General features: G+C 42.9%; 1 protein-coding gene across 1 annotated transcript in view; it reads left to right on the top strand.

Moving 5' to 3' along the window:
* EGFLAM (EGF like, fibronectin type III and laminin G domains) overlaps positions 1-25,913 on the top strand; it is a 189,254-nt gene that overhangs the window by 45,196 nt on the left and 118,145 nt on the right. The window contains exons 2-3 of the mRNA XM_068990556.1: positions 21,968-22,077; positions 23,494-23,577. Of these exons, the coding sequence (XP_068846657.1) occupies positions 21,968-22,077; positions 23,494-23,577 (194 nt within the window). The remainder of the gene's footprint in view (positions 1-21,967; positions 22,078-23,493; positions 23,578-25,913) is intronic.

Below are 25,913 nucleotides of genomic sequence, written 5' to 3'. Positions count from 1 at the left end.
TAAGCATCTCCCCCTTACTTAGTTCTCTGTTGCGCCCCCCCCAGCACCCCAAGCCTTGCTCAGTCTGCCTCTTGTCTTTCTCCCTCCTACTTAGAAGCATAGGGAGAGAGTGTGTGTGTGAGACTAATGGCATTTTGTATGCAGCAGCCACCTGTCTATTTTTTGTTTTTGTTTTTTTGTATTTTTTGTTTCAATAGAAGCAAGAATGGAAATAAAGACATCTACGAAAACACTGTGTTTACACTCCCTGCCTATGAAGGTCTTTATCAAATCATGAACTTGAAGCAAAGTTTGCAAGCCTAGAATTGGAAATGTTGGGAAAGGAATGCAAAGAAGGAAGGGAAACAAGGGTTATTAAAGGTCTTAGACCGTCCATGCCCTGGGAAACCGAGAGTGTCGTTTCTTAAGTAAGGAAGAGGGGCCGCAGAGGGAAAACGAGAAAAGCATGAGAGCTGTGTGTACTAGTTATTTAAGGAGTGAATGTGTCCAGTAGCTAGGGGTAGGGGTGGAGGAGCAGCAGAAGGGAGTATGCTAGAGTTGGAGTGCCTGAGTTCACACACAAGCTTCTTTGTAATCCTGTGATCACAGTCACTTAACACACTCAAAGCCTCAATTGTCTCATCTGTGAAATGGTATCCATCAGGTTGTTGCAATGGACAATGCAAGAATCACTGTATAGTCACAAGAGCTGGATTTGGAACAAATGTATCTTGGTTCAGATACTGGCTCCATCACAGACTTGCCAGCTGTGTGATTTTGGAAAAGTTACTCAGTCTCACTGAGCCTCGGGTTCTTGACTGTAAAACAGGGACATAACAGACCTAATGATGGGACAATAAAGGGGACCAGTCAGAGCGTATCTGACATCTAGCAAGTGTTAGATGTTACTCTTCTGCCTTTAGCTATACCAGTGTGTGCCTTGGTTTTGTCAAGCAGCCAGTACAGCGCTTGACACAGCCAGTTATTATTATCAATTATTTATTAAGATGCTTATTTTTCTCTCATAGTATAATACATGCTGTTTAGAGAAAATATAAATATATGGGAAAGTAGAAAGAAAAATGAATCGCTTTGAGCCAGCTGCTGTGAACTTTTGATAATCTTTTCTCAGGGTTTTGCTCTGCATATTTCTGTGTGTGCTTTCATTTTTACGGACTGGTTTGTTTATGTAACATAATAAAAGCATTTCCTCATATTATTATAAGCATCATTTTGATGAAAGACCATCATTTACATATATGTTGCTATAATTTACTTAAATATTCTTGCCTGAATTCATGTTTTTTAAAAAATTTTTCAATATTACAAATATATTGAGATGAACATGTTTGCATAAAACTTTTTCATTTTATATCTGAGATATTCTTTAGGATAGATCATGGGAAGTCAGACTACTATGTCATATTTAGATATATTCAAGAATCCTCAGACATTGCCCAATTACTTTCCAAAAGAGTTGTATAAGTAAAACTACAGTCAAATGTATAAAAACACATCTTCGTTGAACTGGGTTTTATCATTTAAAAATTCTTTCAATTTGTAGATAAGCAATGGACCTCAGTATTGCAGTAAGTTCTACTTTTTAATTACTCATGTGTTTTAAATGTTTTTCTCTGTGTTTTTTCAGAAAACTTCATCTTTTTTAGTACCTTGTCTGTTCATGCCTTTGTCCATTTTTCTCTATATATTGCAAAATATTTCTGTTGTATTTCATATGAGTTCTTTAATATATTAAATTATATTAATGTTTCTTCCATCTGTAAATATTTGTACCCAAGTTGTGTTTTAACTTTGGTTGTTGTTTTAACAAGAGGAAATGTGTGAAAAAGTTGTATAACCTGTTTATTTTGCATATGATTTCTTCTATTAACAAAACTTTAAAAATAGATATGCTGGGGTAGGTGAGGATGAATGAGGAGCATCTTGTTTATGTCTTTAAAAATATAAACATCTAATTCTTTAATCCATCTGGAGTTAAAGTTATGTTTGTGTGTTGTATGAACTAAGGCTAGAAATTGATTTTCTCTTCTAATTTGCTAACCAGTTGCCCTAGTGTAATCTATTGAATAATTCTTCCATTACCCATTGATCCAAGATGCCTTTCTTATCGTAAATTAAGTTTTTTACATTCTAGGGCTATCTGTTCTGTTCTATTGATCTGCTTGTCCATTTCCATGCCAATACCGTGGTGTTTTAATTATAGTTGAAAGGTATTTCAAGTCCACTATTTTAAGAGAGAGCCAGAACAATTATGTGAATGTGAGGATATAAGCAATAGGTGCCTAAGAGTTTTGTTCTTCTTGTTGTCTTTGGGCTCTGAAGAGGTCACTGAGTGACTGGTATTTGTTGAGAGGAGGTACTTAGGGATGCAGCCGTGTCACGATGAAGATTCCCAGGCACTAGCTTCGCTGGACAGTGCCCAGGTGGTTATCACTACCATTTGACGTTTTGACCCGCTTTTCCTGTGTTCCACATGAATTCTGCATACCTGCCCCCCGACCCCCGGGATAGCATCTTTCTTCATATCTTGGTAGAATGCTACTGTGGAAGCAACGTGGAGGAGAGCTGCAGCCCACTCATGGTGATTTTGTGACTGCATGGTGAATAGATCCTAGCTGTTGTAAGCCTCTGTGTTTGGGGGGTCATTTATTACAGCAGCACAACCTAGTCTATCTGAACTGAGTATAAGAGTCAAAATATTTAACAAATGATCTGACTTGAGCGTTGACTAATCCAGACGGGTACCAGCAGGGGCGCCATGGAAGTGCATACTGCCTGATCGCGGGCCACATACTTCATTCAAGTCTTATCATCCCATTTCTTTAAGGTGACTTTGCATATCTCAAATCTCATTTGCTGGCTATTGATTTTCTAACTTAGATTTTATAGTCCTTAGTGACTCCAGTCCCTCTTCTCTATTACCTATGGCATGATTTGCTGTGCTGGACAACAGACAGCTCTTCATATTTTATTGTTTCAGTTATGTTTATCATTTCTCCTTAATCAGATCATAAATCCTGATAGGCATGGTCAGTGTTTATGCAACTTATGTCCCTTCACTGGCTATAGTGCCACACTGAACCTTCCTTCTTTCATTCCACAAATATACTTTCTGTGCGTTTTTATGTTTCCAAAGTCTATATGCGAGACATTCTAATCTTACTTTCTTAACTAATCATAAGACCTTATGTCCCATAGTTAAACAGACCTGGGGAATTCCTGGTGGTCCAGTGGTGAGGGTTCTGTGCCCCCACTGCAGGAGTCGTGGGTTTGATTCCTGCTAAGGAACTAAGATCTTACATGCTGCTTGCATGGCCAAAAAAAAAGAAAGAAAATAATCACCTGCACATATGGTCTGGATCTGGAAGCATTAGAGGGGGGCAAGGACTTTGGCATTATCCTTAAGAAGAGAGATTGCTGTAGTGATTGACTGCTTAGTGATTGAAATGCTTGGTTTTGGGAGACCAGCTTACCTGGATTACTAGCTCCTACTTATGGGTGTGTGATTGGGGCAAGTTATTATATCTATCTCAACCTCAGTTTCTCATCTGCAGAAGGAAGTTCTTTGTGAAGATTAGATGAAAAAATATGTGTAGAGAATAGAGAGGGTCAACTATGAGTTATAAGTGGTATATAAGAGGTATTTTGTTATACATCCAGATTTGTTGATAATAAAATATGCTATAGTGTTTTTTCCTGATAAGAAGAGACAGCAGGTTTTATAGAAATAATGCCCATCTCTCAATGAAATTATGTACCTCCAAGAGGATAGTTGGTTTGTTTGTTTTTTTTTAATGTGGCTTAGAAATACTAAAACAATGTCACAGGTCCATATGATTTTAATATTTCGTAAAGTGAATTTTGGGCTTCCCCGGTGGCTCAGATGGTAAAGAATCTGCCTGCAGTGCGGGAGACCTGGGTTTGATCCTTGGGTCAGAAAGATCCCCTGGAGAAAGGAATGTATTCTTATCTGGAGAATTCCATGGACAGAGGAGCCTGATGGGCTACAGTCCATGGGGTCACAAAGAGTCGGACATGACTGAGTGACTAACACTAAAATGAATTTGGATAACGAGTTTAAGCACAGAATCTGGTCCTTATATTTATTTGTTTTTATTATTAGTGTAGCCCAGATGCCTTTCCACCCCTCTTCCCCGTTTCTTGGTTGATCAGTCAAATTTGGCTCCAAGATCCATGTGTTACTCCCCAAGCTTCTGGAGTTGTCCTTGGTTCCTCGTCTGTCTCCCTCACCTTGCAGTAGCTAGTTAATCTCTTTTTCAAATTCCTCACCTCTAAAATAGGACAATAGTAGTGCCTATTTCTCAGAGTTGTTATGAGAATTACTGAAATAATACATCCAAAGTCTCTAGAACTGTAACTGACAAATAGTAAGTAATCAACAGAATTCAGTTACTGTTACTCTCTACTCCATAGTTTTGTTAAGTTTGGCATTTTTTATCGAAGATTTGGCATCTCCTTCATCTCGCAGGCTCAATTCCTCACATTCTGCTGCCTTCCAAAGCCCAGGTTCCTACAACATGACCCTCATCACCCCATGAATCTCCTTGAGACGTGAGGTCAATTCAGTTGCTCTCATTATTTCTCTTTTGGGGAATAATCTTGTCAGATGAGTTTGACCCCTAGCCCCAAACTAGGGGGAATAAAATTTCTCCATTTTTTAGTGTTATCTTTTAAGATGCTATTAAGAAAGGGTGGAGGGCAAGGGAAGACTTGCTGTCTTGGTCCAAAGGCAAAATAAGTAGGATATGATTTTTGCCAGTAATCACTGCCCATGGAGTAAATCTGTTTCTTCCCATCAACATTCCAATGATTCTTCCATCACATAATCTTAGAAGTAATTGAGAACATTCATTTTGGGCTTGGAGAGGCCTGAGATCAAATCCTGGCTACTTCACTTTCTATAATCTTGAACATGGCAATAATTGTCTGTACTCAGTTTCCTCATTTAAGAAATGGGTGTAATGACAGTATCTTGCAGAGCTCTTGAAAGAATGAAAAAGAAGGACAACCTCAGGCCTTTTGTTTGCAGTTAGGAGTTGCAGAGATCTAGAATCCAGTTTGGAATTACCGTGTTAATCCATGAATGGCTGAGGATGCAACAGCCTGGGGTGAAAATTCCATCCTCTTTCCCTGGCCTGGGGATCTGTGTCTGCCCAGAGGAGGACTCCTTTCCCTAGTTGTGTAAAAATAACTTATGGGCTTGGAGGTGGAGGAAGGGACCTCTTTGTAAAGTGCTGATGAGTGCCAGGCTTAGAGATAGTGGTCAGCAAATTATAGCCATTATCATCTTTAGCAAATTCATATCCCCAAACTATGAAACTACTGTCTTTAAGATTTCCAGCATTTTGGGAAAGGGGAAGTGATTGGTTACATTTCCGTTTTGAAATGACTATTATTCTCTGTTCCCTAACTTACTTGGTGATTCAGTGGTTAAGCCTACTTTCCAATGCAGGGGTTGTGGGTTTGATCCCTGGTTGGGTAGCTAAGATCTCACATGCCTCATGGCCAAAAAACCAAAACATAAAACAGAAGTGATATTGTAACAAATTCAATAAAAACTAAAAACAAAAATGGTCTACATAAATTTTTTTTAAAATCCCTATTCCCTGAAGGACAAGACATTTTAAACCTTTTTGTGATCATATACAAGCTAATCCAGTCTACTGATTAATAAGCTTCATGTTCTACTAACCCCATGGCTTTACCACGAGGAAGCCATGGGTGAAGTTTTGGCCAAAGGCCTCTTGCCACCACCCTGAAAATTGCAGGGGCCAGATTCACAGAGAAAGGGGACGCTGCTTCTCAAGCAGGTGTAGCCTGGAGACCCCAGCCAGATGTGCTCCCATACGGTGCAGGGCCAGTGCTGGCAGGAGGAAACAGCAGGGAAACCTTTTTCTGAGGAAAGGAAGAACCGTGAAGGCTGCTCTTCTCAGTCACTGTGGCTGCGCAGGCCCTGCAAGTCGGCAGGGTGGGGTGATACCAGCTTTCCATTGCTGGTTTTCAGGGCTCAGGACAATTCTGCTCCAGTAGGGAGACAGTCTTGCCTGGGAGAGGGACTCTGCAGGAGCAAAAAGGGTCTCCTTTCTGGGACTATAATGAAAAAAAAGGGAATGACCTATATTTTTTCCTTGGTAGTTTTATTTTGGGATTAATTTTAAATTTATAAACTAGTTGTGGCAATGGTATAGAGTTTCCATATGTCTTTCACTCAGCTTCCTGTATCTTATGTGGCCATGGTACATTTATCAAGACTAACCCTACAATGCTACTAACAAATCTATGGTCCTTAATCAAATGTTATCAGTTTTTCACGAATGTCTTTTTCTCTATTCCAGGATCTACTCAGGGCAGCACACTGCATTTCATTGTCATATCTCCTCAGTTTCATTCAATCTGTGAACATTCTCAGTCTTTCTTTGTCTTTCATGACCTTGACCCTTTTGAAGAACACTGATCAATTATTTTGCAGAGTGTCATTCTATTTGGATTTGTCTAATATTTTCTAATGATTAGACTGGGGTTGGGCATCTTTGGCAGGCATACTAGAGAAATGAATTATCCTTCATATCCCACCAAATCATGATGATGTCAACATGACTTCTCACTGGTGATGTTAACCTTGATCACATGGTAAAAGTGGTATCTTCCAGGTTTTTCCAGCTTCAAGCTACCATTTTTTTCCCTTTCATCTTCTATTTATTAGAAGTGAATCACTAAATCCATCCCACACTGAAGGGGAGGAAGGTTAAGTTCTACCTCCTGGAGGAAGAATATTAAAGATCTTGTGGACACATGTTAGAAACCACTATGGCCATTGAAAGAAAGAAGTGAAAGTCACTCAGTCGTGTCCAACTCTTTGTGATCCCCATGGACTATACAGTCCCTGGAATTCTCCAGGCCAGGATACTGGAATGGGTAGCCGTTCCCTTCTCTGGTGGTCTACCCAACCCAAGGATCAAACCCAGGTCTCCAGCATTGCAGGCGGATTCTTTATCAGCTGAGCCACCAGGGAAACATCATTAGTAGATATTTTTGATGCGCTACCTCGAGGCTTTCTTTGTAAGTACTCTCTCTATATTTTAAAAATGTTTATTTGGGCTTCCCAGATAGCTCAGTTGGTAAAGAATCTGCCTGCAACGCAGGAGACCCTGGTTCAATTCCTGGGTAGGGAAGATCCGCTGGAGAAGGGATAAACTACCCACTCCGGTATTCTTGGACTTTCCTTGTGGCTCAGCTGGTAAAGAATTCTCCTGCAATGCAGGAGACTCTGGTTCAATTCTTGGGTAGGGAAGATCCGCTGGAGAAGGGAGTGGCTAACCACTCCAGGCTGCGTCGGGTCTTAGTTGCATTATGCAGGATCTTTCTTTCTTTCTTTTTTTCTTTTATTTATTTATTTTTTAATTTTAAAATCTTTAATTCTTACATGTGTTCCCAAACATGAGCCCCCCTCCCACCTCCCTCCCCATAACATCTCAGTGGGTCATCCCCATGCACCAACCCCAAGCATGCTGTATCCTGCATCAGACATAGACTGGTGATTCAATTCTTACATGATAGTATACATGATAGAATGCCATTCTCCAAAATCATCCCACCCTCTCCCTCTCCCTCTGAGTCCAAAAGTCCATTATACACAGCTGTGTCTTTTTTCGTTGCGGCATGCGAGCTCTAGTTGCGGCACACTGCCTCCAGAGCCCATTGTCTCAGTAGTTACAGTGTTCAGGCTCAGTCACCCAGAGGCATGTGGAATCTTATTTCCCTGACCAGGTTTGAATCCATGTCCACTGCTTTGCAAAGCAGATTCTTAACCACTGGACCACCAGGAAAGTCCCTATAACTATTCTCTTTACCAGAGTTTCCCCCACTAAAGTTTGCCTTCACCTGTGGATTTTGCCTGCAGCAATGATCACTGTGATGTTTTAATGGGGATTCTTTCTTTTCTCACAAAGTGCCCCACTGAAGTCACAATAATCCCCAAAGTCTGTTCATCTAGCAGTGAGGCAGAGGAATTACAGGGAGGATTGCCTTCTGTGGGCACTGGCCATTTTCTCTGAAGTCATCCGAGTGCAGACATCATCATCCCCAGCCCTTACAAGGACCTCCTGTGTGGTTGTGGCTTCAGGCCTGTGGGATGGGGAGAATTCATAGTAAAAGCAAATAGCATGTTGGTCTTTCCCCAGTGTCCCCTCTATACCCTCTTGGAAAGATGACCCTGTTTCCTGCAGCAGACCCTTGCTGCTTAGGGCTCGGCCGAATGAGGCATTCTCTTTAGACCACAGACTAGGAATGACCCACAGGCTTCAGCGGGTCTGATCTTGAGTAAATGGTCTCTGGTCCCAGTGGCAACCCACTCTTGCCAACTGGGATTTCTTTTTTCTTGTGGTCCTTGTGGTACCTTGGACATCTAGGAGAACAAACTATGGCTAATTTGGGGATGTCAGTCGAGTTTGATAGGAGGCTGAACTAAGGTCAAGGCAGTAGAACTAGAAGGAAGATGTGGATTTATCTGATCAATCATTTAGTCAGTCAGACAACAAGTATTTCCAGACTGCCTATTATATTCTAGAGACTACTTTAGGTGCCCGGGATTAAAGGCTGACCACAAGAGGTCTGGCCCTTATGGAGCTTACTATGGGCTGTTGGCAGTGTCCGGGGGGTGTGAGTTGGATCTGGAACATAGAGGGAGGAGCTAAAGATGCTCCCCGATTTTTGGATTGTAGGGAGCATGGAAGAGGAGATTTGGAGACTGAAGATGGTTTCAAACTAAAACATTTTGGAGTTTGGAGTGTCTATGGGCCATCAAGGCTGAGAAATCCAGTTAGATATGCAGAGCTTGCTTGAAAAGATACATCAGGCAGGTGCCTGGGGACACTGTGTGGATGGATGAGACCATCACAGTGGGGCTCAGCCAGGTGTATATCAGGACCACCTGCAGAGCTTCTTCAGACTCCATGCATCAGTGTCCTGGACCCAGACATTCAGAGATTTTTGAAATACCCTATAGGGGCATCCTCCTGAAACCACCACCATTGACATGCCCTCTAAGGGGAATGTGATTATACTGAAGCAACAAAGGAGCTGAGAGTTACTGGCACACCTGATTGGAGGCCAGCCTCCAAATGAAAGCCACTACAGCTTTGCGAAACTTGGAGGTGCTGCTGGATGCTCCGAAGCATCTGACAAGGGACTGAGAGGATCAAGATCTTAGTGTCAGCTCTTCACCAGCTGCTGAGATCTCATACGATGCTTAGCTGCTCTGAGTTTTAGCTTCCACATCATTAAAATCAGAGGTTAGGGCAAACCAGTGGTTCTCACACTGTGGTTTAAAAACCAGCAGCATCAGCATCTCCCAGGAGCATGTTAGAAATCCACATTCCTGGGCCCCATCCCTCACCTGCAGAATCAGAATCTCCAGGTGGGACCTGCAATCTGTTATTCCAGCCTGTGGGAGTGATTCGGATGCTCCCAAACCTCAGAGAACCGCTGGATTAGATGAACTTGGATCTCCCTTCTGAGGGCTTCCCTGGTGGCTCAGACAGTAAAGAATCTGCCTGCAACGCAGGAGACCCAGGTTCAATCCCTGGGTTGGGAAGATCCCCTGAAGAAGGAAATGGCAACCCACTCCAGGATTCTTGCCTGGAGAATTCCATGGACAGAGGAGCCTGGCAGGCTACAGTCCACGGGGTTGCAAAGAATCAGACATGACTGAGTGACACTTTCAATTTACTTCTAGCTTAAAATCTTCTCTCTATATTCTTGTCCAGATGCTTTTGTCAAATTTCATAGTCTGTTTCTTTGTCCTCCCCTGTGTTAAAAGATCTGAGCCTTTAATCATTGTTAGTAATGAATCACTGTGCAGTGATTTAAATGATTTCTGCTTGGGGTGGGTAGGAAGTGCACGCACATGTATGTGTGTATACATGTGCAGGTGAGTGTGGCAACAGGCGGCTGATTAGTAGAGGCTCACAGCTTCCACTTGCTTTTCTTGGTTGATGTGGCCAGAAGTGAGCTCCCACCAGTGACAGCAAAGGGTCACAAGGGCAGTCTTGCACACAGTAGGCACTTAACAGCTGGTTTTTGCCTCGACCCTCTCTAATACACCTGGAGTTAGGGGAGAGCAGAGCCTCGAAGTCCACCATCTAGTTGTTCCCCTAGCAGGCTGCGAGCTCTGTGGTGCTCCCACTCTCTCCAGCATCCCTCTCCATTTCTGGCATCTGTGCTATGCTCGGCTTGTTGACTGATTCTTTAAAAAAAAATTTTTTTTTGGAGTATAGTTGCTTTATGATGTTGCATTAGTTTTTGCTATACAACGAAGTGAATCAGCTATCTGTATACATATATCCTCTCCCTCTGGGGCCTCCCTCCCACCCTCCCCCATCCCACCCATCTCGGTCAGCACAGAGCACTGAGCTGCGCTCCCTGAACTATGCAGCCGCTGCCCACTGGCTATCTGTTTTGCACATGGTAGGGTATATATGTCAGTCCTACTCTCCCAGTTCGTCCCACCCCATCCCCCTGCCTCCGTGTCTGCACGTCTGTTCTCTGTTGTCTGTGTCTATATTCCTGCTCTGCAAATAGGTTCATCAGTACCATTTTTCTAGAGTACACATACATGTGTTAATATACGATACTTGTTTTTCTTTTTGTGACTTACTTCACTCTGTACGACAGACTCTAGGTCCATCCACATCTCTTATTCCTAACAGGAATGTTGTTAGAGGCTCGCAGCTAAATTTCCCTCTGCCAGAAGGCCCCAGCTGGGCCGGAAGGACTCCTCTGTAAGATCCCCTCACAACCCAGCTGAACCCCCCTTTATGAAACAGTGTGATTCTTGGAGGCAGGCCTGCCCCTCCTGCTAGTGCATCCAGAGCAAGAGTTCAAATGGACACCTCCATACCACCTGTAAAAACTTACAATCCATTCACCAAGTAAACTATTAGATACAGTGTTTTCTCTCTTTCCGCCCTGACCAATATACTTTCATGATGACCTGGAAGACCAGGTTCAAATTTAGATTTCTCAGCCTCCTTGAGTTTTACTTTGAAAGAGGCAGTGTGGCCAGGACTGGTCCCTAAGGCTGCACTTGTGCACACATGTGGACACCCCAGCCAGCAACCCCAGCTCCGTCCACCACCCGCCTGGCAAACAGCAACCCACTGGCTACCCTGTCACTGAGGGTGCACCCACCAGCAGCCTGGGTCACCCTGAGAAGAGCAGACCCAGGGAAGAGGCCACTGAAGACCAGGAAGTGTGCTCAGGACTATTCGGGCAGGGAACCCAGGGTCTAGGGTGCTCAGGAAGTGCTCCGCAAGTGGAGGTGCCCCAGGCTCTTATAGGCACATCATCGTGGCCTGGGACACACACTCAAGCCAAGGTCCCTGGTGTGGCCAAAAGAGGATCCAAACCGGGTCTTCTAAAGCAGGGCCCACATCTGTCTGGGTCTACCTGTGCCAGGAACCGCTCTGAGCCATTCTCTTCCCTCTTACCTTTAGTGTTCTGGGGATGTTCCCATGTGGTATTTAGGGGAGTAGAATGTCAGAGTAAGGGGGATTCTAACCATCTAATCCAGCCCAGTGGTTAGCTAATGAGTAAACCGAGGCATCGTGCAAGAGTGAAATACGTTTTGGAAAGGTGGCTTACTCTCTGGAATTATACTCTGGTGCTGTGGATTATATTCAGGAATTACACCCTAGGTGTAGGTTTCAGAGGGAAGCAGATTGTAATGTAGACCCTGTGCTGTGCTTAGTCGCTCAGTTGTGTCCGACTCTTTGTGGCCCCAGGGACTGTAGCCCTCCAGGCTCCCCTGTCCGTAGGGATTTTCCAGGCAAGAATACTGGAGTGGGTTATCAGGCCCTCCTCCGGGGATCTTCCCAGTCCAGGGATCGAACCCAGGTCTCCCGCATTGCAGGCCGATTCTTTTACCATCTGAGCCATCAGGGAAACCTGATGTAAACCGTAACTGCCCCACAGAAAGAAGCTTAGAAGGGCTCTGGAAAACACTTTGTCCTGCTCCTCAGAGTGTGAGAATTTTTCATCCCCAGGTAACTAGAACAAACACTGTTCTGTGTCTAAACCTACATTTTTAGTGTTGCCTTGAAGGCATCACCTTGAGAGAGGCTCTAGTGGCAGATCCTGGTTATATATTCATGGTGCTTGCTTTAGTAATAATGGTTGGAGCAAGCTTCAAAAAGATGGAAATAAGGTTTTATTCCTATTCAGAATTTCTTGATTATTTTTAGTTAGTCTGGGCACTTTCCATTGCATCAGTGAATATTACTTGGTTCATTCCGTGAAAGTCAAATAACTAAAAACCGAGCAATGTATTTCTGTCACAGATGATATTTTTGTTTGCATTTTGGAGTGTTTTTATGAATTGGATTACAAAGCTAATTGAATCAGAGATGAATTTTGTGCAGGAAGTCAAAGTATTTTATGAAATAAAATTGCCATGAGAAAATGACCTAATCATTCAGAAGTTTCTAATGCAAAATCCTAACACAGTTTTGAAAGACTTCCAAAGAAGAAAGCCCCTTTAAAGAATAGAGCTCCCTCATGGCAAAGAAACATGCTTTTTTATTAATTTATCTCTTAAGAAGTATAGCTTTTAGCTTACAAAAACACAGCTTCCAGATATATTGTATAAATGCATTATACTAGTTTAAAAGGCTACAATTCTTCAAAACTAGCTTTCTATTGTGTAATATATAATCCAACATTCTAAGCATTGTTGGTTAAATATGAGTGTTATTTTTGTATTTAACTGCTTAAATCTTGTTTATTCCACATGTTAGCGACCTACCCCTTTGATTTCTTTTTTAATATTGAGGAAGCACTAGTATGTTTTTATATCATAATAGATAAAATCCTAGAGGAACTCAGTGTTCCAAGAATTATCAAAAGATTTTTTTGCTTCCTTAAGAGTTTTTGGAGAGAGTAGCTTGGGTTCGACTTGCCCTGTCCAATGATAGGACATTCTCCTGGTGACGCACAGGTTGTAGAGATGTGAGGCCAGTCTCATTAGTTTCACTTCTAATCTTTCACTTCCCTAGCCAGAAGAGATTGAGAGAAATACTTTGATTGGTTCATTCTGGTGGAGACCACACTCCAATGTCCCTCTATCTCCAAAACTGGTACTAGGCCAAGCCTCAAGACTTCCCAGCTGCCTGGACTCTATCTCCAGCTCAGAGGGGCCCACTGGGTGGTGTGCTCCTGCCTTCAGCCTGCCCCCTATATGGATACTCCAACGATCCTACAATCTCTGTGTAAATATTGTGCTGACTTTGCAAATACAGCTTCAGACGACTCCCAGCTGGAGATCTGCCCTTCCTTCAAGGACATCTCAAACACACAAAGAGAAAAATGCTGTGCTCGCAATACAAATGTGCCTTAAGACAAGGCCTCTGCTGCTTCCTTATGACAAGGTGACCCTTCATAAGCCCTCCTACTCCTAAGATTTAGAGTCATCAGTCCTGTGGCCTTCCACTGCTTTGCAGAAAAAAAGTTCTATGTGTCGGTGTAATAGTTTATTAACACACATTCTTCTGAGGAGGGTGCAGGCTGAGCAAGCTGAGGTGGGATAACTATACTCTTTAGGGTCTGGAAAGGCCAGAGAAACCTTAAGGGAAGTCTTGAGAGCATGTGTGCTAAGTTGCTTCAGTTGTGTCCGACACTTTGCAACCTGTGGACTGTAGCCCGCCGGGCTCCTCTGTCCATGGGACAGAGGCAAGAATACTGGAATGGGTTTCCATGGCCTCCTCCAGGGGATCTTCCCAACCCAGGGATTGAACTGGAGTCTCTTGAGTCTCCTGCATTGGCAGGCGGGTTCTTTACCACTAGTGCCACCTGGGGAAGTCTCGACAGGTGGCAAATAGGTTCCATTGCATGTACAGCTTTGAACAGGTGGTGCTGCTGCTCTAGGCAGTGGATTGAGGAGGATTCTGAGGCCTCCACAAACAGGAAAGAATGGACTCCATGTGATCAATTTGATGCTGAGGGTGACTTCCAGGTTTTTGAAGGTCATAGTGAATGGTGATACCATTTACTTGAATAAGGATTACTGGAGGGGCTCAGGTTAAAGAGAAAGATGATGGATTTAGTTTGGACGCGTTGTGTTTGAGAGGCCCACGTAACATCTGGGTGTACTTGGCAGCTGGGTACATAGACCTGTCCTCTGGGAGAGTGGGCTGGCCTGGGGAGATGGACTTGGGGGGGCACCAGTGCATGTGTATATGATGGCGAGAGATAAGAGCGCCTGGGAAGAGAGTATAGTGGAGCTGAGAAGAGGAGGTGGGCATAATCACCGAGCTGTTGTTTTCAGTTGCTAAATTGTGTCTGACTCTTTGCAGCCCCCTGGACTGCAGCATGCCAGGCTTCCCTGTCCTTCACTATCTCCTGGAGCTTGCTCAAACTCATGTCCATTGTGTCAGTGATGTCATCCAACCATATCATCCTCTGTCACCCCCTTCTCCTCCTGCCCTCAATCTTTCCCAGCATCAGGGTCTTTTCCATTGAGTCAGCTCTTTGCATCAGGTGGCCAAAATATTGGAGCTTCAGCTTCAGCATCAGTCCTTCCAGTCACCGAGTACACAAACTTCCCGGGGTAGAGAGAAGAAGATCCTCTCTTCTTTGTTACTTACTGTCTCTATCTCCTGCCCCACTGATGAGATCTTATATCAGCAGACTCTCGATCTCAGTTTCTTCATCTGTAGAGTGGGAATAATGTCTTCTTTCTCTGTCCCATACTGTTACAAAGATCAGTTGATTTCTGGTGAAACATAGTGGGTTGAAAAAGCATATTTACTACTGGTTCCTCCAAAACCCCACCAAAATACTTGTAAATGGGGACAAAGGCATTAACCTGCAGGAGAAAAAAGAAACAGAAAGAAGATAGAAGTGATGAAATATGGAAACCAAAATGCACATGGACAGATAGCAGTGAATTTAGAAACTAAAGAATCAGGGTTTTTAGGGCAGGAATGAAGGGAAGAACTGGAGTTTCAGCTTTAGCATCATTCCTTCCAAAGAACACCCAGGACTGATCTCCTTTGGAATGGACTGGTTGGATCTCCTTGCAGTCCAACGGACTCTCAAGAGTCTTCAACACCACAGTTCAAAAGCATCAATTCTTCGGCGCTCAGCTTTCTTCATAGTCCAACTCTCACATCCATACATGACTGCTGGAAAAACCATAGCCTTGACTAGATGGACCTTTGTTGGCAAAGTAATGTCTCTGCTTTTGAATATGCTATCTAGGTTGGTCATAACTTTCCTTCCAAGGAGTAAGCATCTTTTAATTTCATGGCTATAATCACCATCTGCAGTGATTTTGGAACCCCAAAAATAAAGTCTGATGCACAATTGAGGGAAGGAGGAGAAGGGAATGACAGAGGATGAGATGGCTGGATGGCATCACCGACTTGATGGACGTGAGCTTGAGTGAACTCTGGGAGTTGGAGATGGACAGGGAGGCCTGGCGTGCTGCAGTTCATGGGGTTGCAAAGAGTTGGACGTGACTAAGCGACTGAACTGAACTGTAGGGAAGAACAGAAGCTGACTTTTACCCTATTTCTAGATATTTAGGCTGTTTATGATTTTTCTACATCACAGATGATTCTCTGAAGAACATCTTCATGGGAGCAGCCTTCTCTTAATATTCTTTCCTCATGGCCGACTATAATTCCATGCCTGAGAGTCCAAGGGAAAAAAAATACTTATGGATGGTACCGCATTTTGCCAAATTGCCTTTCAAAATGCCTGGGCTGATTTACTCTGCCATCAGTAACATTTTGAGACCAGCACATTTATGTAGTCTTGTCAGCACTAGTTACTATCACTTAAACATTTTGGCTAATTTAATAGGTGAAAATGACATCTCAATTTTAAGAAGTTGTATTTATTTGATAACTGGCAAACTGGAATCTTTTGCCATGTGTATTTACCAGCTATATTTCCTCTCTGGTGAGTTCTCTCTTCATATTTTATTTATTAGGGCCTGGATATGTTTTTTTCTCAATATGTATGAGTTTTATAATAAAGATATCCCTTGGCCTGTCATTTTGCTTCAATTGTTCACCCTTTGATCTGTTGTTTTGAATTTTTTCTTTTGTGAAGTTTGAAAAGCATAATGAAGTTTTCTGAAGTGGAATCCATCACTTTTCTTTTGATTTCTTTACATCTTTTAAACTTAGGAAGATTTATCTTTAAAAAAAATCTGATTTTCAATTCTTTTCCCTAGTGTGATTTCCCATCTTTAACCACTGGACTCATCTAGGATAGCTTTGGTATTTGCCCCAAACGTCTGACCTGGCCATCTCTTACTCACCAGCTGCTGATGAGCACACCTCCTACACCAGTAGCAGTCAAAGCTACCCTGTGCTCCTAGACAGTGGATGGCCCACACCTCTCCCCTGTGCCTCCCGAGGCAGAACTCCTGGAGCTTTCATCCTTCTCATTCACTACCCACATCCACTCAGTTGTGGCCCTTAGGGTTATACTGGGTGTCCATGGTGGCCCACTGGTAAAGAATCTGCCTGCAGTTCAGGAGATGTGGAGATGCGGGTTCAATTCCTGGGTAAGGAAGATCCCCTGGAGAAGGAGATGGCAACCCACTCCAGTATTCTTGCCTGGAAAATCCCATGGACAGAGGAGCCTGGCGGGCTACAGTCCATGGGGTTGCAAAGAGTCAGATATGACTTAGCGACTGAGCACCAGCGGATATTTTTAATATTATGTGGTTCTTCCCCTGACTCTTTGAAAAAAGTGTATACTGCTCACTCTGCTTGGGATGCTTCTCCATCCTCACTTTGTCTCATTTTTACTAGTCTGCCAGGTGGAGTCAGATGTCTCCTTACTATGGACCACCAAAGTGCTCCATCCTTCCCTTTATGCTCCTCACACCAGACTGTGATGTCCTGCTAACCTGTTTATGGTCCTCTGTCTCTCTTTACCATTAATGTAGCCTCAATGACTAAGCCAGTGCCTGATACATATGGGAACTCAATACATACTCGTTAGGTATGTGGAAGGTTAAATAAATGGAAGGCTATACCAATAAAATAGAAATCACACCTGTCTGTGTCCCAGCAGGGCTTGATTTGAGCACTTTCCTAGAGAATATGAAAGTAAAAGGGATAGTATTTTGGAATTCAGGCTTCTTAAGGTACCAGTATGTCATGGATCCTGTGGACTGGCTTGTTCAACAATTTTACCCTCCTTCTAGGCATCATTATTGTAATGGAAAGCTGGAGGAATAAAAATATTTCCCAAACTGCCTTGCAAGCGGTATTCTACATGTAAATTATATCCAGTACAGTTAGATGCACTCTTGAGACTTAACGGAAGGCAGGAGTGGGAGGAAGACCACTTTCTGGCTGCTGTTTCTCCTGCCAGGAAAGGCCAACAAAACACAGAAACTTTCCAAGGTTCCCCACCACTTTCGTGGGTTTCTGCAGGCAATTGTAGTGACAAGAATGGCAGGATCAAGCGTGAAGGCAGAAGCTTCTTGGTTCTGAATCACGACTACAGTGAATTAGCTAGCTATCATCTCTCTAACTAGTATCTCTCTCTCTCTTTCTCATTCATTTATTCACATATTTGTAAAATAGAGCTAATAGAAACTCTTGAATTCCACTCCCCTAGTCTTTCTACCAATTTTGTAACCGCCTTTCTGCTTAAAATACCTAGAGAGTTTTCTGTCCTGAACCATGGCAGATACACAAAGGATACAAGGACTGCTTCCCACTCATTGATCCAAGTAGCCCAACTTGATTGATTGTAATTTTTCTCCATTAAAGACAGCAGTGCTATTCCTAGGATCTAAGTGAAGAAGAACTAAAAAGCCTCTTGATGAAAGTGAAAGAAAAGAGTGAAAAAGTTGACTTAAAACTCAACATTCAGAAAACTAAGATCATGGCATCTGGTCCCATCACTTCATGGCAGATAGATGGGAAATCTATGGAAACAGTGAGAGACTTTATTTTGGGGGCTCCAAAGTCACTGCAGATAGTGACTGCAGCCATGAAATTAAAAGACGCTTGCTCCTTGGAAGAAAGCTATGACCAACCTAGACAGCATACTAAAAAGCAGAGACATTACTTTGCCAATAAAGGTCCATCTAGTCAAAGCTATGGTTTTTCCAGTAGTCATGTATGGATGTGAGAGTTGGACAGTAAAGAAAGCTGAGCGCCAAAGAATTGATGCTTTTGAACTGTGGTGTTGGCGAAGACTCTTGAGAGTCCCTTGGACTGCAAGGAGATCAAACCAGTCAATCCTAAAAGAAATCAGTCCTGAATATTCATTGGAAGGACTGATGCTGAAGCTGAAACTCCAGTACTTTGGCCACCTGATACAAAGAACTGACTCCTTGGAAAAGACCCTGATGCTGGGAAAGATTGAAGACGGGGACGACAGAGGATGAGATGGTTGGGTGGCGTCACAGACTCGAAGAACAGGAGTTTGAGCAAGCTCTGGAAGTTGGTGATGGACAAGGAAGCCTTGTGTGCTGCAGTCCATGGGGACACAAAGAGTCTGACACGACTGAGTAACTGAACTGAACTGAACTGAGGATGAGATTGTGCTTACTGGTTATTCTGTGGTCTGTGAGGGTTCTGTAAATCATTTCTACTATCTTTTCCTCCCATTCTTGGCTTCTTTTGAGATTTCATTAGCATAGACTTCAACTCGGCAATTGATAATAGTACAGCGTGGCCTAAATATAAAACTACACAGGAAAAAATATAGGTAAATAATTCAGATCTTCAACATATTAAGGGCTCTTTCCAATCACTGAATAATAAGAAAACTAACTTGATTGAAAAGTGTATGAAACACATAAAGGCTGGAGGAAAAATAGCCAAAGAGGGTATTAAAATATTATTCTTTTTCTTATCAATGTAACAAAGATTTTAAAGTAATACTCAGATCTGGTGAAGATGTGTTTCTTATATTGGGCTTCTTATGTGTTTATATGTGTTTCTTATATTCTCATATACCTCCATAAGCTTCTAAAATTCCTTTATTTTCTAGATTGTAAGTTTGGTTACATTAGAATCTGCCTGCAATACAGGTAGACCCAGGTTTGATCCCTGGGTTGGGAAGATTCCCTGGAGAAGGGAATAGCTACTTACTCCAGTATTCTTGCCTGGGGAATTCCATGGACAGAGGAGCCCGGTGAGCTGTAGTCCACAGGGTCACAAAGAGGCGAACATGACTGAGCAACTAACATAAACGTCTTTAAAATATTCATTCTGTTGGATCAGCAGTTTTTAGCTGGAGTCATTTTTGCCCACCATGGGACATTTGGCAATGTCTGGAGATATTTTTGTTTTTCACAACTATGATCGGTGGGTGCTACTAGCATCTAGTGGATAGAGACCAAGGATGCATCTCAACATTCTGAAACAGGAGAGTCTGCACGAAGAATACACAGCCTGAAATGTCAGTAGAGTAGAGGCTGAAAAATTATGTCTTAGACACTAAAATTCTACTCTATTTACCCAAATGAAAACATTGAATGTACTTCAAGATTCATTTATTTAATCCTTTTTGGAGAGCAACAAGTCAGTAGCTGTTAAAAATTAAGATGCATTTACTCATAATTTTTAATAGCTATCCATCTTGGAAATGCTTGGACATTTGCATGAAAAGGCACGCACACACACACTGGTGTTCTTCTTTGCATAATTTTCAGCAGTGAAATTTTGGAAATGGCCAAAATGTCTATCAGTGGAGTAACAGTTAATATATGTGCATGCTCTGAGAACCAGAGGATTTGGCTATCTCACCACCCACCACTCCTCTTTTCCTAAGGTCCTGTCCTCCTTTAGAGAGACTCCTATGCAGTAGGTAGGCTTGATAGAAGAATGATTTCCAAGACTCCTTTCATCCTGTCCTTTTCCAGTTTGGAACCAGAAAAAACCTGATATTTCTTTTCCGATCCTTTGGTCACATGACTTGTTCGTTACGTGACATTACTTTGGCCAATCAGATGGGACTTTAAATCTTCATCCAAGCCAGAGCCAGAGAAGAGTGGAAGGCCCAAATCCCTGAGGGGCAGCAGTGGTGGCAGTGGGAGGTGTCTATGGCAGTTCTTGCTGATGGCTGGCACTGGACCTCTGTAACCTGGTCCCCCAGAAAGGCCTGCGCTTCTGTTATTGAAAACAATGCTGATGGAAGGCCCGGCAGTAACCCAATACATAGACACATTAGATATCTGTGTGTGGAGAGTAAATCCCATGGATGGAGGAGCCTGGTGGGCTGCAGTCCATGGGGTCGCTGAGAGTCGGACATGACTGAGCGACTCCACTTTCACTTTTCACTTTCATGCATTGGAGAAGGAAATGGCAACCCACTCCAGTGTTCTTGCCCGGACAATCCCAGGGGCGGGGGAGCCTGGTGGGCTGCTGTCTATGGGGTCGCACAGCGTCAGACACGACTGAAGCAATTTAGCAGCAGCAGCAGCGGCGGCAGCAGCAGAGAGTATCCCAACTGATATGTTAGAGAATTATAGACAGTCATTAAAAAGGAAGATCATCAGGACATATTAGTAAGTGTAAAATCAAACTGAAGAACATTCATTCACTCAAGGAGTGTTTGTTGAGCCATACCTAGTTTCTGCCCTCATGGAGCATTATTTAAAATAGCAAGATAGCATAAAGAAATTAAGCACAACAATAGTAAGATGAGATAAATTGTAAATTATGGCACATGTATTAAGTGGAAGAGCTAATGTCCACTTGATACAGAAATAAAAAAATTTTTTTAGTAAATGTATACTATCAGTTTTTATATGTATATATATGTATTATATATACTAATTGAAACAACATGACTATATTGAGTATATGTGCATATTATATATAATGAACACAATAGAACATTAAATTTATATATACATTATATAAGTAGAATATGTAAATATGTCTGTATGTATATATATCTATATATCTTTCAAAAAATTCCATGTAATCAAGAGAAGGTATAAATACTGTATTACAGTGCTGGCAGGATTCAATTCTGAACGATGAAAGTTTTTTGTTTGTGTTTTCTAAATTTTGAAATCTGCATATGTTATTTTTATAAATGTAAATTTTATTATTTATAACCATAAAATTATTTATAAGAATACAGTAAAAATTTGAAATTTCCTAAAGCCATTTTATGACTACAGTAAGCCATACTTATTAAATATTCAACATTAAGAATATATGAACTATATAAACAGATGTATCTATATAACATAACCATAAAACATATATGTTACTGAGTTAAAAAAAAACAAACACTGTTACTATCTTGCTTTAAAACATTCCACACTCCTTGGCCTGCATGTGCTGTGCTTAGTCACTCAGTTGTGTCTGACTTTTGGCAACCCCATGGACTGTAACCCACCAGGCTCCTCTGTCCATCAGGATTCTCCAGGCAAGGATACTGGAGTGGGTTGCCATGCCCTTCTCTAGGAGATCGTCCTAACTCAGGGATCAAACCCAGATCTCCCTCACTGCAGGCAGATTCTTTACCATCTGAGCCACCAGGGAAGACCATGAATTCTGAAGTGGGTAACCTATTCCTCTTCCAGGGGATCTTCCCAACCCAGGAATCAAACCGGGGGCTACCTGCATTGTAGGTGGATTCTTTACTGGCTGAGCTATCAGGGAAGCCCTCCATGACCTATGCTATCCTGAATTTCCTTTGCTGGTCCTTGAGATATTAGCAGTTACAGAAGGGACTGTGGACAATAGCTGAGTTGATTTCCCGCCATTGTCCTGTGGGGAGGGGCCAACAGCTGACACAGGAGTGGCCTACTAGAGAGCTGTCTGCATTTCTGGCCTCTGGAATCATCTTTCAGTATGCTTTCCGTCTGTAAGCACACACTGTTACATCTTGTGTTAAGTGTATTCATGGTGGGATGCATGAAGCTTCTAATACCATCTCTTTTTTTTTGGAGTAGGCAAGGTGGGACCACCTCTTGATATCATGCTGGATGCTCTGAACTGTTCAGCCTTCAGCATACAATGGAAGATGCCTAGGCACCCTCCAAGCCCCATCATGGGGTACACTGTGAGTACCTGGTCACAGGGATTTCTCTAGTGGGTGTGTTGGGGGAACTGCACCTCCTTCCCATCATTGCTCCTTCTCTATCTGGCCTCCTGATATCAACCCTCTCATGTCAGGGGAGCCTCACTCTCCCTCCATGAAACCGGAGATGTTTTCCTTTAAAGGGCCTTTATAAGTGTCCTGAAAGTCAGTTGGATCTATTGGGTCCTGACTCTGTTCAGTTCAGTTCAGTCAGTTTGGTCGCTCAGTCATGTTTGACTCTTTGTGACCCCATGGACTGCAGCATGCCAGGCTTTCCTGTCTATCACCAACTCCCAGAGTTTACCCAAACTCAAGTCCGTTGAGTCAAACTTGATGGCATCAGCCATCCAACCAGCTCATCCTCTGTCATCCCCTTCTCCTCCTGCCTTCAATCTTTCCCAGCATCAGGGTCTTTTCTAATGAGTTGGTTCTTCACATCAGGTGGCAAAAGTATTGGAGTTACAGCTTCAGCATCAGTCCTTCCAGTGAATAAGGGATGGAGGAGCCATCCTGGTCAACACAAGAGTCTGAAATGCAGTACTTAGATGCAATCTCAAAAACGACCGAATGACTCTGTTCAGGGCTGGGAAAATATAAACTCAGTGGAAGATATGCTTCTTACTCTCCAACTGCCCACAGTCAAATTTGGAGACCAAAGCAGAAACATGGGAAATGACAGGGAGTCACTGTCGTCAGTAAGGACAGAATAATGTAAAACCTGAATGAAAGTGATGGGGTGGACAGGTAAAGTGGAGAAGGGGACAGAGAATGCATTTCTACCTCTGAGAGGTAAACGACTGGCCTTTAAAAAAATATTTTCTTTGAAAAGTGTTTTTTAAAATGAGTCAGCGTTTTTAAGTTAGGAGATTTCAGATAAATTCTTGGAATTCTTGAAATCTCTGTGAATATATCCTCACCCCAGGCCCACAAGCCTGCTGGAGCGGAGCTGTCCACTGGGCTGTAAACTCCCCATGACACCCCAGACCCACCATTCCCTCCTGTCTCCCGTTCACCAAGGGAGAGAAGGCATTTATCAAGCCCTTATCCTGTCGTCATTTTAAAGCAGAGAAATGTATTTCTGGATTCAGGTAGACGCAAAAGTGGGAAAATGAAAGACTACCTGAGAGAATGGTGGTTTCAGAAAAAAATACTGGGAGGTGGGTCGGCCCTCTCCACCCCACTTTACACCGTGTTTTCTTCCCGGCTTCTACAGGCTTAGGAGTTTGTGACCCCAGCCGGGTATGTCTGATGTTTGCTGACAAAGGGCTAGTGTGTGAGAGATGAGACAGCTCACGTCAAGACCCACTGTGGTTGTGAGTGCAACTCCAACCTTGGGTCCTCGGTCTGGTGGAGAAGTGCCTGCCCCGCTCTCACATTGGATGTCTGCCTCTTTTCCAGGTCTTTTACTCTGAGGTCGGCGTAGACAAATCCCTGCAGGAGCAGTCCTACGGTGTGCCGCCCAGCCTGAATACCCCGACCTCTGTGAGTAGCTCCATCCCGGCAGCCCCCCAAAAGTACACCCTGTGAGTGACATTTCACTGATGTTCAGAAGGATTTCTAATTTGCTGTGTGTGTGCCGCTGTATGTATAATAATAACAACTGCTTGTATAATCCTTTGGAATTTAGAATGTCTTTCTTGGCCGTAACCCCATCATATACATCTCTATCCTCAGAAAGGCAGCCATGTGAGGAATGTTTCCATGGACTCAGTCCACCCCATTTATCCTGCGAGAAAGCAGCCACCTTACAGCTGTTTTTTACCCCCCCTTCTTTTCTCTATAAAATTCAATTGTTTTTTTTTTTTAAATCTCAATAAAGCTTTATAAATAAATATGACACATTTGTATCTTCTCAACTGCCTGGAGACATAATGCAGAAGAAAATGATGTAATTGGAAATGTACATTCAAATGGCGCAAGTTGTTTTCCTTCTGCAGCCGGTATCCTGTCCTTCCACTAACTAACTGTGGGCTTTTCATCTATTTTTCTTCTGTTTCCTGTCAAGGTCTCTCGGGGTGAATTCCTCTGCCTTAGGCATGTTCTGTTTTCTTTTCTTTCACTTGCTGTCTCCTTCTCCATTCTACTACAGTTAATCTACAGACTAGAGCCTTTTTAATTGCTCTGCAAGGAGTTGGCATCAGTGCCCAGAATACTGCAGCTTTAACAGCACTGGTGGTGGAGGTGGTGTCTGTAACTCCTGTCTAGTAAATGCCTGCTGGGCGCTGCACCGAGAAACCTACTTGTCATCCGTGATGAGTAACCACCACTTACTGAGAATCTGTCACCTGCCAGCCACGCTCCCTCATGCTTTACATTGCTTTTGCCATTTAATCCTTACAACTATCCTGTGACCTGACAAGGATGCTGAGACTCAGAGAGGTGAAGTGACATTCTTCAGATCATACATTAGCAAGTAACAGTTGACTGTAAACCCAGGGCAGACTGCATTCTGAGCCCTGCCCTGGCTATTTTTACCAGAGCACTCATGACTGAAAAACAAGAGATGCATGTCTTCAGCTGGCTTGTATTTTGCAGGCTGGTTTTATTCTCAGACTTTTGCTTAAGTACCCCTCAGTTGCCTCAGAAGCCCTCAGCCCCAGCCTCTGTGGTTTATTCTGTCCTAAGAGGGGGCAATTGGGGTGGCCCCACCTGTCGTTGTTCAGTCGCTTAGTCCTGTCTGACTCTTTGCAACCCCATGGACTGCAGCACGCCAGGCTTCCCTGTCTTTTACTGTCTCCCAGAGTTTGCGCAAAGTCATGTCCATTGAGTCTATGATGCTATCTAACCATCTCATCTTCTGCCCCCACCTTCTCCTTTGGCCTTCAGTCTTTCCCAGCATCAGGGTCTTCTATCAGGTGGCCAAAGTATTGGAATTTCAGCTTCAGCATCAGTCCTTCCAATGAATATTCAGGGTTGATTTCCTTTAAGATTGACAGATTTGATCTCCTTGCAGTCCAAGAGACTCTCAGGAGTCTTCTCCAATACCACAATTCAAAAGCATAATTTTTTTGGCACTCGGCCTTCTTTATTAATTCTCACATTTCTACATGACTACTGGACAAAACCGTAGCTTTGACTATACAAAACTCTCTGAAAAGTGATGTCTCCGTTTTTTAATATGCTGTCTAGGTTTGTCATAGCTTTCCCTCCAGGGAGCAAGCATCTTTTAATTTTGTGGCTGCAGTCACCATCCAGTGATTTTGGAGCCCAAGAAAATAAAATCTGCTACTGTTTCCATTTTTTCTCCATCTATTTGCCATGAAGTGGTAGCCCCAGATGTCATGATCTTAATTTTTTTCATTTTGAGTTTCAAGCCAGCTCTCCTCTTTCACTTTCATCAAGAGACTCTTTAGTTCCTCTTTGCTTTCTGTAATTAGAGTGGTATCATCTGCATATCTGAGATTGTTAATACTTCTGGGAATCTTGATTCCAGCTTGTGATTCATCTAGCCTGGCATTTTACATGGTTTACTCTGCATATAAGTTAAATAAACAGGATGACAATATACAGCCATGACATACTCCTTTCCCAGTTTTGAACCAGTCAATTATTCCATGTCTGTTGCTTCTTGACCTGCATACAGGTTTCTCGGGAGACAGGTAAGGTTGGACTGTTACTCCCATCTCTTTAAGAACTTTCCAGAGTTTGTTGTGATCCACACACTCAAAGGCTTTATTCTTTCCGTTAACTATACCTAGGTGTTAGAATATGCTACCAACTTGTAGTATTTGATTACCTTGCTGATTTCAACAAATGTTCACAGTTGCCACTCTGCCCAGCACAATATCACATATGGTTGCTGTTCTTGGGCAGCTTTT

Source organism: Capricornis sumatraensis, chromosome 18 (assembly GCF_032405125.1).
Source record: "Capricornis sumatraensis isolate serow.1 chromosome 18, serow.2, whole genome shotgun sequence".
Classification (NCBI taxonomy): Eukaryota; Metazoa; Chordata; class Mammalia; order Artiodactyla; family Bovidae; genus Capricornis; species Capricornis sumatraensis.
The sequence above is the reverse complement of the archived record's forward strand: the minus strand, read 5'-3'. Positions and strand labels throughout refer to the sequence as shown.